The 15,712-nt window shown below is 39.0% G+C and overlaps 1 protein-coding gene across 1 annotated transcript in view; it reads left to right on the top strand.

Moving 5' to 3' along the window:
- api5 (apoptosis inhibitor 5) overlaps positions 1–10,019 on the top strand; it is a 28,484-nt gene extending 18,465 nt beyond the window's left edge. Inside the window, exons 8-14 of the mRNA XM_078549565.1 lie at positions 1,758–1,847; positions 2,826–3,007; positions 4,992–5,085; positions 5,278–5,334; positions 5,690–5,766; positions 8,035–8,168; positions 8,772–10,019. Of these exons, the coding sequence (XP_078405691.1) occupies positions 1,758–1,847; positions 2,826–3,007; positions 4,992–5,085; positions 5,278–5,334; positions 5,690–5,766; positions 8,035–8,168; positions 8,772–8,851 (714 nt within the window). The 3' untranslated portion in view covers positions 8,852–10,019. The remainder of the gene's footprint in view (positions 1–1,757; positions 1,848–2,825; positions 3,008–4,991; positions 5,086–5,277; positions 5,335–5,689; positions 5,767–8,034; positions 8,169–8,771) is intronic.
- Positions 10,020–15,712: the final 5,693 nt, after the last annotated feature.

Genomic DNA, 15,712 nt, shown 5'->3' with positions numbered 1-15,712 from the left:
AGAGCATTCCATCACACTCCTGACTCCTGCCTTGTAGATGATGGACAGGCTCTGCGGTAGGGCGAATTAGGCGGCGAATTACTCACCACAGGATTCCTAACCTCTGACCTCTTGTAGCTCTTAATGTTGACAGTGGGGGATTACCTTTGAATGTAATGGGGTTATGGTTAGATTCTCTTGTTGGAGATGGTCATTGCCTGACACCTGTGTGGCGCGAATGTTACTTGCCACTTGGATATTGTCCAGGTCTTGCTGCATTTGGACATGGACTGCTTCAGTACCTGAGGAGTCACGAATGGTGCTGAATATTGTGTAATCATCAGCAACCATCCCTACTTCTGAACTTATGATGGAAGGAAGTTCATTGATGAAGCAGCTGAAGGTGGTTGGGCCCAGGACAGTACCCTGAGAAGCTCCTGCAGTGATGCCCTGGACCTGAGATGACTGACCTCCAACAACCACAACCATCTTCCTTTGTGCCAGGCATGACTCCAACCCGAGGAGAGCTTTCCCCATGATTCCTGTTGACTCCAGTTTTGCTCGGGCTCCTTGATGCCACACTCAGTCAAACGTTGCCTTGATATCAAGGGCAATCACTCTAACTTTACCGCTGGAGTTCAGCTCTTTTGCCCATGTTTGAACCAAGGCTGTAATGAGGTCAGAAGCTGAGTGGCCCTGGCAGAACTCGAACAGAGCTTCAATGAGCAGGTTATTGCTAAGCAAGTGCTGCTTGAGAGCACTGTTGATGACCCCTTTCGTTACTTTACTGATGATGGAGAGTAGACTGATGGGGCGGTAATTGGTTGGGTTGGAATTGCCCTGCTTTTTGCTACAAGACGTACCTGGGCAATTTTCCACATTGCCGGGTAGATGCCAGTGGTGTAGCTATACCGGAACAGCTTGGCTAGAGGTGCAGCAAGTTTTGGAGCACAAGTCTTCAGTACTATTATCTTGGGAATGTATTTTGTACCTTTAGTTTGGAGCAACCAGCAAAAATAAAACCTGTTCTCCTTGAGTCTTTACCGCTTCACTGGGAATGTTGAAGGTTTATTTCCATTGGGTTTTGTTTGTGTCATATTTAAATTATGTATTGGTGCTGGAAACCTTGGGTTGGGAACGCATTTCCTGATATTACATACATTTAGATGGGAAAACTTGCTTCAGTATAAGTAGCTTCAATTTAAGTAGCAATTGCCACAAAAATATCTGCTACTTAAAATGGGGAATTCCTGTATTTGTTCAATTGCTTTTAACTCTGGCTGATCTTCCAGCTGTGTTGCTGTTTGTGTCATGATGCACAAATAATGGCTCTTTGATTACACCACTTGATTCCTTAATCCTTAAACACTGGCTGCCATAATTTGAGTAATCACTCAGATAAGAATGCAATTTTTTAGTAATTTTAATAATGGAAATTTCAGTGACTGTACCAGTGCACTGCAAAAATAGCAAGGCTTTTTAGGAACCTGGCTCTTATGAGCAAGGTGTCATCCTTGCTACAAACCCCTAATTTGAGAACTACTGGGCAAAAGTGGACTTGTATAATTTATCACTGCTTTAAAGTGCATCCAGGAAGATCTTTGGATAGTTCCTCAAAATGTCGTCCTAAATTCACAAATTAGCTTCAAAGCTCGGACCACTACAGAATTCCTTGTAGATTTGTACTTAAAGGTATGATTGTTTAACTGTACTTCAATGTTAGTGTGTTGATTTTTTTTATAGTGTTTGAGAGAAAGTTCTATGTTTTACCTTTACAGGTTTTAAAGTTACTGGGAGAAATGACACCTTTCTGTGGTGACATGGAAAAGTTAGAAAGTAACTTGAAACAGTTATTCGAAAAGTTACTGGTAAGAATGCAACTTTCTCAGGAATATATAATCGCAGTGTGGCTCACTTACGCATGCTAGAAGCCACATATATTTACACACAGGAAAGATTGGATAGGCTAGGGTTGTTTTACTTAGAACAGAGGAAGCTGAAGGGTGACTTAATTGAGGTGTCTAGATAGGTTAGACAGGAAAGACCTGTTTCCCCTAGTGGAGAGGTCAATTACCAGTGGGCACAGATTGAAGGTGACTGTTAGAAGGATTAGAGGGGACATGAGGAAAAACTTCTTCACCCAGAGGGTAGTAAGTGTTTGGAATTCACTGCCTGCTTTGGTGGTGGAGGCAGAAACCCTCAACTGGTTTAAAAGGCACCTGGATCTGCACCTGAAGTGCTGTAACCTGCAAGGCTGCGGACCAGGTGCTGGAAGGTGGGATTAGATTATGAGAAACTTACTGACATATTTATCTGGTTAAGAGCTTTGTAAGCATGGGTCAGATTTGTTGTATATGAATTACAGCATCAGGAAGATTGTACACAGTGGGAGACAGTGGCGTTATGGTAATGTCACTGGACTAGTAATCCAGAAGCCCAGGCTAAAGCTCTGGGGAACATGGGTTTTAATTTAAATTCAATTAATAAAATCTGGAATTGAAAGCTAGTCTTCGTAGTGGTAGCCATGGAGCTATCATACATTGTCATAACCCGTCTGGCTCACTAATGTCCTTTAGGGAAGGAAGCCTGCCGTCTTTATCTGTTCTGCCCTACATGTGACTCCAGACCCACAACAATGTGGTTGACTCTTAACTGCCCTCTGAAATGGCCTAGCAAGCCACTCAATTCAAGGGCTATTAGGGGTTGTCAACAAATGCTGGCCTTGCCAGCGACACCCGCATCCCATGGAAGAAATTTTTGGGAATGCGCAATTCTTACAAATGCTCATCAGCAAAGACATGAAAAAGTATGTCTTGTAATTAACCTAGAATTTCTGATAAACCTAGGAATATATGCCATTGCCCCCAGAAGAAGCAGAAAATGGTGAAAATGCAGGCAATGAGGAACCCAAATTACAGTTCAGTTATGTTGAATGCCTGTTATTTGGCTTCCATCAACTTGGAAAGAAGCTTCCTGACTTCCTTACAGCAAAACTCAATGCAGATCGACTGAAGGACTTCAAAATCAGGTGGGACGAATGTTTTGTTTACAACCTTCTACTAAAAACTGTTTCTCTTCTAATCTGTAATAGTACGCAAACTTGTGTTCCTCTTCGTGTTGAGTCACTTCAAAATTTTTGATTTGACTGGAATTATTTGCACAAATCATTTCTACTTTTCCTAGTAAGATCTAATGAGCAAGGGTAGTTCAAGTTCTAGATAGCTAATAGTAAGCCTAGAAGTAATTACAGGTGATTATAACTGCATTTGTATATGTGGAGAGATGAGAAGCTGGGGTTAGAGCAGACAAGCATAAGTGATTTGATAGTTCAGAATTATGAAGGGTTTGATGGAGTTAATAAGGAAAAATTGGCAGAAGGACCAGTAGCCACATGACACAGACTTAAGTTAATTACTGAAAGAACCAGAGATGGCATGAGGAAATATTTTGTTCCACATAGAGTTGGTTATCTGGAGTGCACTGCCCAACAGGGTGTTAGAGACAGTTTCAGTAATAACTTGCAAAAGGAGATTGGATAAATACTTGAAGGGGAAAAGCTTGCAGGGCTATTGAGAAAGGGTGGGTGAGTAGGACTAGTTAGATAGTTCTACCAAAGAGTTGGCAAAGATGCATTGGGCTGAATGCCTTCCCATGCTGTATTATTCTATGATTCTAATGCAATAAAATCTCTGTTAACTGGCATGCTCCGGGAATGAGAGGTGCCGGTTAATCAGATATGCCAGTTAACTGAGATGTAAGATGAGTTCTGCGTTTTCATCCAATGAGCTCCAGGGTGATTGCACAGGCATCGAGGTCTCGTGAGAGGTGCGGGAACACGCAAATCAAGTGAGAGGAGCTGAGGGGCGATGGTGCTGCAGAGCAGAGTGAGGACAGGCCGCCAATAACAACTACCAGGCAGTTTGACATCTCCAATCCAAAAACAGATCAGACCCAAGAGTTCCAGTTGGTAGAGTGCTGGATTACAGAAATTTTACTGTGTATACATGTGCACATCACTCACGGCAGTTTATGCTTCAGCTTGGGTTTGTGGCATTGATGCGCTATCTCTGAAGGCAACCGATCAGCTAGGTGGATTATTCCAGCTAATTACATAGAATGTACAGCACAGAAACAGGCCATTCGAACCAACCAGTCCATACCAGCGTTTATGCTTCACTTGCGCCTTCTCTTGTCTTTCCTTACCTAACTCTATCAGCATCAGCATAACCTTCTTTTCGTCTCCTGCATGTGTTTGTCCAGCCTCCCTTTAAATGTATCTATGCTACTCACCTCGACCTGTACATGACGGAGCGAGTTTCATATCCTCATCACCCTCTGGGGAAAAGATTTTCTGCTGAATTTCGTTTTTGATTTTTTTTTGTGCGACTTTTTTTATATTGATGGCGTCTAGTTATGCTCTTCCCCATGAGTGAAAGCACTCTCTTTGTGTGTCAATTCTATCAAAGACTTTCATAATTTTAAAGACACTAATAGTTCACCACTCAGCCATCAAGAGAAAAGAGTCTCAATCTCTTCATCCATCTCTGATAGGGACAACCTCGCATTTCTGGTATTTTTTTTAATATGGCGACCAGAACTGTACAAGGTCCCAAGTGTAGCCTAACCAAGGTTCGATACGGGTTTAGCATAACTTTCAGTTGCATCCCTCTAGAAGTAAACCCTGGTGCTTGGTTTGTTTTTTGTTGTGGCCTTTTGACTAGCAACTTGTAATGATTTGTATTTCCAGATCCCATTTAGATTCTTACTTTCCAAATAATGTGTGACTTTTTTTTTTCACCAAAATGTAAGACCTCACACTAATCTCTGTTGAAGGTCATAGGCCCATTTTGCAAGTTTATTTATATCATCGTGTAATTGTTGCAGTCCTCTTAAGTGTTGACCATAACACGGAAAGGAGTGGGTTTGAATTTTGGTCTTAAAGCTAAAAGAACCATCTGGAATATATTGTGCTACCCACCCCTCCGATATTAATTGTGTAATTTTATGTTCAGATTGCAGTATTTTGCAAGAGGTTTGCAAGTTTACATCAGACAGCTTCGTCTTGCTCTACAAGGAAAAACAGGTGAAGCTTTGAAAACCGAAGAGGTATGCATTCTAGGTCATTGACCTTTCAGACTTAAATAATGAGGCAGCTGGGAACAAGTTAGATCATTTAATACAGCATAGTTACTAAAACTGTCTCTTGGGACAGAATTGTGAAGCTTTTAGCCAAGTATTTTGGAATATATGTCAGATGAAAATTTATATTTTACGCATGGTGCTGTTTCTTTTCCACAGAACAAAATTAAAGTTGTTGCATTGAAGATAACCAATAACATTAACGTTCTCATCAAGGTAATCATTTTTTAGTGTTGTTTGTGTTATTTTGGGATTTTGTGCAGCCAAAACTTATATGCTATCATAGTTACCTGCAAAGCTTGGTACTGTTTACAATGCTGTCATATCATGCAATTCCCATAAATGACAAGAATCTGGCAAAGAGAAGCTACAGTATTACACTGGCATGTGCAAAATCTGTCTGGTATAGATGGAGATCTTTAAATACTGTTATTTAATACCTTGAAATATATACCTTTGTACAGTTAGCCAAATAGGTTATGACCTAGATATCTGGATGACAGAGACTTGGGTGCTGTAACTTGGGCTGAAAACAGCATTATATAACCTGCACTTTTTTTTGTTTTGTTAGGATCTGTTCCACAATCCTCCCTCTTATAAAAGCACAGTCACCCTTTCTTGGAAGCCTGTACAGAAGGTTGAAGGAGGGTAAGGTTATTCTTGTATCTTCTGATGTTGTACACTGTTTTCATTTCTCCCTAATAAGCTAATGCTAAGAAACTGCGGCGATAACTCCGAATTTTAAAAAATCTTACTGCTGCTGAAGTCCTGATCCTTATAACTTGAATGATGCACTGTAGTTATTACTATTTCAAAAGAAAACATATATGTGATCCTAGATTTTATAAATGGGATCTAGACTATAAATGATAAATCAATGGTTAAGTAGTTTAGGGCATCCTGCTGGAAAGGATTTGAACACCGTGGAGAGAATGCGGAAGAGATTTACAAAGCAAGGGCAGAGACTTGTTTATGAGGACAAGAGTAGAGATCCTGGGACTTTTTCTCTGGAACGTAGAGGATATGAGCAGATAATGCAGGTATTCAGGATTAAAGGGTTTTATAGACTTAATAGGGAAAACTTCTTTCCATTGGTTGGCTAATTGGTAACTAAAGGCATACGTTATTACCAAAAGAACAAGGGAGATGCTCCAATTTATGTAGGAAAACTACAGCTTCAAAGGATATAGGGAAAAGGTATCAGAAGCAGAATAAATGGAGAAGGCCAACCCAGATGCAATGAGCCAAGTACAGCCACTGATTCTGTCAAATTTTATGATTCTAGTTTGCAAACTTGGTTGAATAAACAGAAGTTTACAAAAAATTCAAAGGATGGGGAATAACGTTTTGAGTAGTGAAATATAAAGTCAGTTTATTCTGTTTTTTCCTGCTCACATCTGTCATTTTATTGTTCAACATTCAGAGCTTTTAATATTTAGCATTTTGAATAAAAAGCCAATCTAGTAAAAGTGGGGTATGTTGACTTGGGAAATTGGAGCTTTGGAGGATTTCCACGGCCTAGCTGGTGGGGCTTTTAAAATATTTTGGAATCTTTTTTAATTTGTCATTCGATCTATTTTCAACACCAACACTGGCTTCAAAATTTCAGTTTTGATGTGGTTTTATGTGGTTAACCTTAGAACTGGGAAGCCTAACTAGCAGGAAAACTAAAGGTATGAGTGCAGAGAGCACATGGGAAGGAAAGAACTGCATAAGCCAAATTGGTCTTTAATTTTATCTCCTTTGGCAAGGCTTGTGGGTAGTTTGGAACTGATGTGGAGTCTGTAATGCTGACCAGGCCTTGCTACATCCTAAATATGAACACGGTTTTCATCGTCTTTACAAAATGAGAAGAAAATCTTGCATTTATATATCACCTTCCTTGGCCTCAGGATGCCCCAAACTGCTTTTCAGCACTTTGAAGTACCTTTGCAGTGTAGTCACCATTGTAATGTAGGAAACAATGACATGCGTAGCAAGTTACCACAAATAGCAATGTAACAATGACCAAATAATCTGTTTTTGTGATGTCGACTGAGTCATAAATCTGGACTGGCACACCAGAAATAACATCCCTGCTCCCCTTTAAACAGTGAAATAGAATCTTTTATGTCTACCTGAGAAGGCAGTTGGAACCTTGGTTTAATGTCTCATTTGAAAGACAGCACTTCCATCAGTACAGCATACCTTCAGTACTGCATCAGAGTGTCAACCTTGATCTTTGTGCTCAAGTCCCAGAGTGAGACTTGAACCCACAACCTTCTGACTTGGAGACAAGAGTGCTATTAAGTGAACTGCAACTGACGCTTAAAATTGCAATTTTACCGAGCTTATATCATCCGACTGCTAACAGAGCTACTTCTGGTATAAATCAACCAGATACATGGCAACAACTTGCTGAAGGCGCAAGTAATATTGTTTTTTCTCTGAGGGTTGTTAGCCTGTGGAATTCTCTTCCCCAGAGAGCTGAGTAATGAGGAGGGGGGGTGGGGGGCAGACAGGAAAATGGAGTTGAGGCCACAATCAGATCAGCCACGATCTTACTGAATGGCGGAGCAGGCTTGAGAGGGTTGAATGGTGGTCTCCTGCTAAGTCTTGTGTTCTCTCTCATCCCCCAAAAAGCCCCTGCCTCAGTTATTGCAGTTCTTGCACACAAAATGTGGCAAAAACGATATGGATTCAAGGCCTAGTCTCAAAAAAGAGGACGGGCCTGTGCAAGAGAATTTGTTGCATGCTTTTGTAACTTTTTGAGTAATTTTGAATAGGTTTGTAATTATTGCCCAAAAGTAAAAGGCATGTGACTGTGATAATAAGGCACTTCATAATTTCTGCCTTACTTTAATATTTCTTTATATAATTGAGTAATTTTTATTTAATGAAAACTTGAAGGATAATTAATCTGGTTGATGTTAATAGGCAAAAACGAATGGCTGAGGAAAACACTTCATCCCCTCCCAAGAAACAATCTCCAGCACAAAAACGGGATACCAGGCAGATTTACAATCCACCCAGTGGCAAATACAGCAGTAACCTTGGTAACTTCTCATATGGTAAGCTATGTAAAGCAAATTGGAGATCATGGTAATTTAATTTTTCTACGGTGATGTAGTAGGTTGAATAGCACCAATGATGGAATATGGGTTTGTCTGTAAGCTACTGAGTTTCTCATCTCAGCAGTGTTGCTGTGGAGAAAATGCCACCCACAAGACTATTAAGTGTTCCGTCAGTGTGGCAAGGAAAGACAGCACTGCCTTGTGCTCACCCACTACTTAGTAACTGGGTCAAAGCGGCAATGATCGGGTTTGGTGTCTAGTCATATATCCTCACTTGGTTCATGTACCAGCTGAAGGGCGAAAATAACTTGGGAAGAGAATCCATACCCTGGGAGGAGGGAGAAGCAGGGAGTAACACTGTCATTTTGAATTTTGATTACCATGGCAAGGTCATTTGGGAAAGGAAGACCTTGATAGGATCTATGATGAATTTTTTGGTTGCATGGCCAAGTTTTGTAGTGCAGAATTTTAAACTGCGCGCTCGTTACAAGTGGACGCCTACGTGATTCAGCATAATCTTCAATTTCCGTACCATAACAATGCCCTTAAAATTACAAGTATATACGAAAACACATCAAGCATCATTTTCTTTCTTTACAGAACAGCGAGGAGGTTTCCGTGGAGGCAGAGGTCGAGGCTGGGGCGGACGAGGAAATCGTAGCAGGGGACGCCTTTACTAAACCTAAAAGGCTCCTTCACCATTGTCCATTGTGCAGTAGTTACTGTGTATTATAATCTTGAGATCGCTACAGAGCATCTGCAAGAACCGCTAGGAGCCTTCAAAGGAGAATTCTGTATTTAAGCAAACCTAATTTCTAGAAGATACCTTTGTACATTTCAACTTATGTTTATATGTGGGAATGTGAAGCTGTTTTCCAAACCCACACACCTGTTCCAAAATGTGCTTTTTATTTCCTTTTCTTTGTTTTATACTGCTGATCCAACATTTTATAATAATTATAGGCTGGGAAAAATTTTCAAAAACAAAAAGCACAGCAACAATTGACATTCCAAAATCCATCTTAGCACCGGGGTAAAATTAGAACACGGTAGAGAAGTTCGAGAGTAGCTCCCACTCCCTGCGCGTTCTCCAATTGACTGTTTCCCACAAATGTGAAGTAAAACCTGCATTCAGGGCAACATTTAAAACTGGTCTTTTTGGGATCTACGGCCAGTATGGGAAGTTTCAAGCCACTCTGGGTTCCCCTAGTGCCAGTGCATTATTTCAAATGAAAATGTGCCACCAGAAGAAGTAACATCACTGTAACACTGTTCATGATGGATTCTTGCAGCGCTGACACTTCCAAATTTTGGGTTTCATTCTTCCCTTATTGAAATGCGTAAGCTTTTAATTCCCTTCAATAGGTTCCTAGACTGAATAGCAGATAAGCAATGTCTTTCAAGGGATGGCATCTTGATTAACAACTGACAGGGGCCTCAACTTTTTTCCTCCATTTCCCTCACTGGATAATATTTTGCCTTTTCCTAGTAGTGCACAGCTTCCCAATTGAGATTGGTAGATTTAATTGTGTGGAAATTGTGGCTAGAAATACACTTATGTAGTGGTGTATTAATGTGCAGTGTGCGACTCGGGCCAAAAGTCCCTCCTTTCTGAAGCTAGGCAAATGCGAACCAATCTCAATTCAACATATGTCCTTCATCAAACTGATGGCACTATCCCTATTGATGACTATAAAGCTACATGCTGTGATAACATTTCTTAGTGCTGTGCAGTATTTATGTAACCTGTTGCATTTTTATGATCTATGTAGATTAACTGTTGAGTGCTATAGTACTGAAGTACTGTATTCGAAGAGTACTTGTAGCTTAAAAAAATGATTTGCTTAATTCCAAAGCTTTGTCTGCATTTGTGCTTTGATCCCCACTTCATTGCCTATCTGCATGGCCAATAATCTTGTGATATCAAATATTACCTCATTGTAATATTGCCTCTGCATTTTACAATGGGCTTCATTTTGATGTCAGAAGCCAACAGTCATGAGGTAAGTTTTCTAAGCTTTACCTCAATTCCTCAGTTTTTTATCCCTCTGCCCAAAGAAACCAATAACTAACAACATCCATATGTTAATGTTTTAGTTGATCATTATCTACATTTTAAATTGAGCGTGAAGATCATTGCGCTGTTGGGATAAACACTATATCTGTCTAAAGAAATTACATGCTGTTTGCAGTCTTGTGAACAAAGCTACATCCAGCAGTAGGTTGACCCTGATGTATTTCCACTGTAGCCTTCAAATGCATTGAGTAATGATATCTCACTTCAGCTCTGGATTAGGTTTAGGCTGTGGGAATTGCTGTATACTTATGCAAGATATTACATTATGGCTCCAGTGATTGTTACAGGGATACCAGAAACACCAGTATGATAGTGAATAAACTGCAAGTTGTCATGTGTTATTGTATCATGGTCTTGCAGAAAACCTGTCAAACTTTCATTTGTGTTATTGGTGAGTCCAGCATTAAACATTCTGTATCTAAATTGGGGGAACAACCATCAATTCAAAGCAATCGTTCTTGTGAATTGGTGAAACAGCTACATGAAAATTTGGCCAAGTGCCTTCATTGTGCACATTGTGATGTTGAAGGCCACAGTGGAATTGTTAAAATGTTAAGTGTCAAGATTTGAATGATGGACAAAAATCTAAGTGGTGAAACAAAATGGCCCTGAAGTCATGTTCACATATATGTATGTTGGTTCTTCAATACCAATTGCCAATGTTACAAATGTTTCAGAATGAGTAATGCCGAACCATTTAATTATTGTTGCTTAACTACCAAGATTTTAAATTTACCATAGTGCAGACGTGCTTTAAGCTGTATTTTGGAAACTTGCTGTTGGAGGTGAATGAATACTTTATTTGGATATCTGCATGAATAATATTTTCGTATTCATTTTTTAAAATCCAGTCATTGTACAGCTTTTCTTTGTGTGGAAGCTACCTAATACAATACCTATAAAGAAGGTATTTGGGGGAAAGATACTTTTTCCTTTTGTAAATTACACAATGGAACCTTTTTCTTCATTTAGTCTTTGGTTTGCAATATAACAGTGCCAGACCATTTTTAGTAGCATGTGAAAGGTTCCAGTTGTCTTTCTTATTGTGCAGAAAGATTTATTTCAACACTTGGATTAAATAAATGCAAAAGCAAAAGTTGGAAGTAGTAATACATGCTATCTCTAAGGCTGTAGGCGAAGCACGCTGTTTATTTAGAAAAGCTGTAATTGCATGTGACCTTTTTATAGGGCTGTCCTTACATATTTAGAGAACGCTTTTTGTAGGTGGTTGCTAGTTCATCAATGCCATTGCAGCTTCTGTTTAGAAATACAACAAAGTTAATTGTTCGCCGCCTCATTTTCTTTCAGTGGAAGGAAATGTAAGCGTGCCCCATCCTTTTGGAATAAAACGTTTTGTACAGTAGTGGTGCATACTGAGTATTTTTGTATTGTGCACCTATAATCAATTAGTAAACTGTGATGAAAGATAGAAGTTACATTGTCAACTTATCAGGTTTTCAATAATTTAACTTAAACAATAACTATTGAAAAGATTTAAGTATTTTTATAGGCTTATTATTTTTGATCTGGTTATATAGATAAATGGTTTTTCAAAACAATTTTTAACTGTGCAGGAATATTGAGATCACCTTTGACAATGAGTGACAGGAATTTGTGATCTGGCAAACCTTGAAAATTTGAGTATTTAATGCAGCTTCCCAACAAATTGTTGCTGAATACTGAAATGTTCAATCAAAATTTAGACATTGACATTAGGTGAATGATAAAGAAAATCAGATGTTCATCTGCCTACCAGATATAGGATTTCAAATTATGTACATTGTACGTAGGGTGGGCAAATATTTCTAATAATGAGGATCTGTGTGCCAAGGTGTGTTGTCAAAAGGCGGTGATGCATATTTGGACCTGTATCAGAAATTTGAAGAGCAAATGGCTACCTTTGTAGTTTCCCAAAATATATTGATGGTAAATCTCATCAGGAATTAGTATGTGTCTCATTCTGACTTGTTTTGTTGCCTTACATTAAATGTTTTTTTCCCCCCTTCTACTTTCATTACTTCCACTTATTTGGAAATATCGTGATCTGGCAAATTATATAATAAGAAACCATGTGAGGAAATATCAAAGTAGACCGGAAATCTACTGTAAATCACTTTTTTAAAAAGTGCAAGGCAAAATTGCTGTAGTTCTTCTTGTGAACTGGCATCTATCCTCATATAAAGTGCTTTGTCTGTTAAGCTGCTTAGTCATTCAAACACTTACATGAGTGAAGTATCAAAATCTGTGGTATTTAAGAGTGGGTTCATGAAGTCTTAATCTCATTTGTGCAATTGCAAAATTAAATCCAACATTATTGTCATTTTGATAGTATAAGACAACGAGCTCACCCCTTGGCCATGAATAGTTAATTAGAATATCATAATGTGCGAAAAGTACAGTAATTGTATGAAGGAAATTGAACATATCTGAAAAACTATTCCATTTTTTCTTAGCATTAAAGCTACATGAAACTCTAGTGCCTTGCTGTAGTACTTCAATGTGGCTTCAGCAACATCCTGAAAATACTAAAATATCAAGTTTATTTAGATGCATACTGCATATATTTTTCCTGCCTGCAATTTGATGTCAAATCTGGTCATTCACAAAACTATTTAAGTTAAAATTTTAATCATGGAATGGCAATCTACGTCTAATGGAAGCAGAATTGCTTGTGGAAAGTGTTCCTTTTAAAAGCTTCATTCCAATCACAGCTACATATCCATATTACACTCTACACTACCTTGTATTAAACTCTCAGTACCTGATGATCATTAGAGAGGTGGCAAAGAAGAGGGTCATAGGTTAGCAGAACAAAGTAGTGCCTACTGGCTGCACCTTTACTGTGGAAGCAGAAACTACACATCTTTATCTTATGTAGACAGAGCTGGTAAGTGAATCTTCATGATTTCTGAAAAGATTTGTGTTCTTTGTCACTTGGGTAAGTTGTAACTGTCACCAGACTACTACATGTCTACTATTGAAAGCAGTATCTAAATACCCTAGCCTGATAGTAATGGCACACGCTGATGTTGTAACTCACTGTGCCAAACAAGGTTGGGATATGCTCGTGCATGTGATTTCTCTAAATGTTGAGTTCCTGGTGCCTGTGGAAAAAAGCAGATTTGTTTCTGGAACAGCAGAGGGCAGTAATTCAGAAGACTGATGAAAATATTTGAACGTCGCCTTGTTTCTCAGTAACCAGAACTGAACATTGTATTCAAGCTGTAATCAGACCAGGGAACCACAGTTTGATTTTCTATGACTCCAGTTCTAATGTTGTGGCTTTTTAGTTCAATGTTCTGTTGGCTTTATTGATTGCTCTGTACTTGTTGGACGTGTTGAATATTAAGACACCAATAACTCTTTCAGCATCATCCTTGGTTTCTCTCAACACCATTCATGAATTATTGCCCATTTTTCCCTCCTGTAAACCAAGTCTTACACTTGTCTGCTTTAAATTTCATACATAATTTTTCTGCCCAATTAGAATTACAGAATTGAATGAAATGTTAAGCTGCCTCCTTGATTTCAAAGCCCCACAGGCTTGGTTTCATCTCAAAATTTCGCCAGTTTACTTTGAGCTCCTGAATCAAAATTTGTGTAAATTAGAAAAGCTAGTGGTCCCAGCCCAACTCAAATGCCAAAAGCACTATGCTTAATTTCCCCCACCTCAACATTATTCACATTGTTTTCTACCCTTATGCAATTTTCCCTGAATCCCCAGTTTTGAGCTGGACGAATAGCCTTTCAAATGAGACATTTTACCAAATGCCTTTTAGAAGTCTGTGTATGACACGTTTTAGTGATTTCAGGTCTTTCTTGGAATGCCACTTCCTCAAAAGATATTACGGATCAGGCCGAAACACTCGATCTGAGCACATGTTGACTGCTGTTTTACTCTATTATTGCAAAGCTGGCCTTCAGTTTAACAAAATTGAAGTATGACTAAAGTACCTGTAGTTGTCCTTGTCTGTCTTGTCACCTTTTTTGAATTTGGCCTGTTTGCAATCTGCTGCCATCTTTCCAACGTCTAGTGAATCGGTGATAATTAGCAATACCTCAAAAATCTCCCTGTTTTCTCTTGGATGGCGTTTACCCTAGAGAGCTATCATTGGAGATTTACTGCTGTTGATGCACTTTTAGCTTGTTCTGTACTTTCATTTCCTATATATCAGAATCATTAATTTTGTTGGGAGTATTTCAGTGTAGAATATTAGTAAAGTGAATAATTGGAGAAAATGATCATTCAGAATGTTTGTTTATTACCCTGTGCTTGTTCTTTTCCAGCCTGTTAGCATACCTTATGGCTCTAATATTTTCACTGCTTACACGCTTGCTGGTGGCATTCTGAAATAATCTTTTGCAGTTACATTTTGCCCCTGCAGCTATATTTCTTTTCTAGGCTTCCCTTTGCCTTCTGGTCACCTTTTCATGTATTGCTGCATGTTCATGTATTAATCCCAGTAAACACCTTTCATTTTCTCCGTGCAGGTTTTGTGGCCATTTTTCCTCTTTCATTTTCTCTTCACTGGTCCATTTAATTTTAAGCTTGTCTATTTTGTGCTTGTTGATTCTAGGCATCTATTTATCCCACATAGGCAATGTCATTGAGATTTACAAAATTCTGAAGAAGCTTGATAGGGTGGCCACTGAGAGATTGTTCCCGCTGGTCGGGGAATCTAAAACACGGGGGTACAGTCTCAGCATAAGAGGCCGATCATTTGGGACTGAGATGAAGAGAAATTACTTAGCTCATAGCACTGTGAATCTAGAATTCTCTATCCCAGAGGGATGTGGATGCTCCATCATTGAAGACATTTAAGGCTGGGGTAGACAGATTTTTGATGCCTCTGGGAATTAAGGGATATGGGGAACGGGAGGGAAAATAGGGTTGAAGCCCAAGATTAGCCATGATCATATCGAATGGCGGAACAGGCTTGATGGGCTGTGGTCGTCTATTTCTCCTATCGTGTTCTCGTTCCTTAAAGATTGAGGAACAACCACACCCAATGAATTTTCTTTTAATTGAAGTTAGCCCTTTCAAGATTGTACACCTGGTCCCTTATCTGTGGAATTTCTGAATTTCAAAACCTATTCAATGCCATGCTGACTGTTTTTAGTACTTTGGGTCATTTATGTACATCAGGTCAAGATTGAATAACTTCTGACACACTGAAGCAATCATGCATTACATTTACAAATTCTGAACCAATGGAGAACAGCTGAAAGAAGTAAAATGAAAGGAATCAGAAATGAATTATAATTAAAAAGAGGTGAAACTTAGGACCTGAAAGGAATTGTCTATGAAATTTAAGGAAGTAATCAAATGATTCAGAATTAAGATGGAAGCTACGAGGTTTGTTTGCCATAAGATATTTACAATTGAAAGAACATGGCATAATGAAGGTGAAACTGTCAAAAAGTTTAAAGGAAGATTATAACTAGCGAGGAAAGTACAAAACAT

The sequence above is a fragment of the Cetorhinus maximus genome, chromosome 9 (genome assembly GCF_964194155.1).
Source record: "Cetorhinus maximus chromosome 9, sCetMax3.hap1.1, whole genome shotgun sequence".
NCBI lineage: Eukaryota > Metazoa > Chordata > Chondrichthyes > Lamniformes > Cetorhinidae > Cetorhinus > Cetorhinus maximus.
This window is presented reverse-complemented; position numbering and strand designations above follow the sequence as displayed.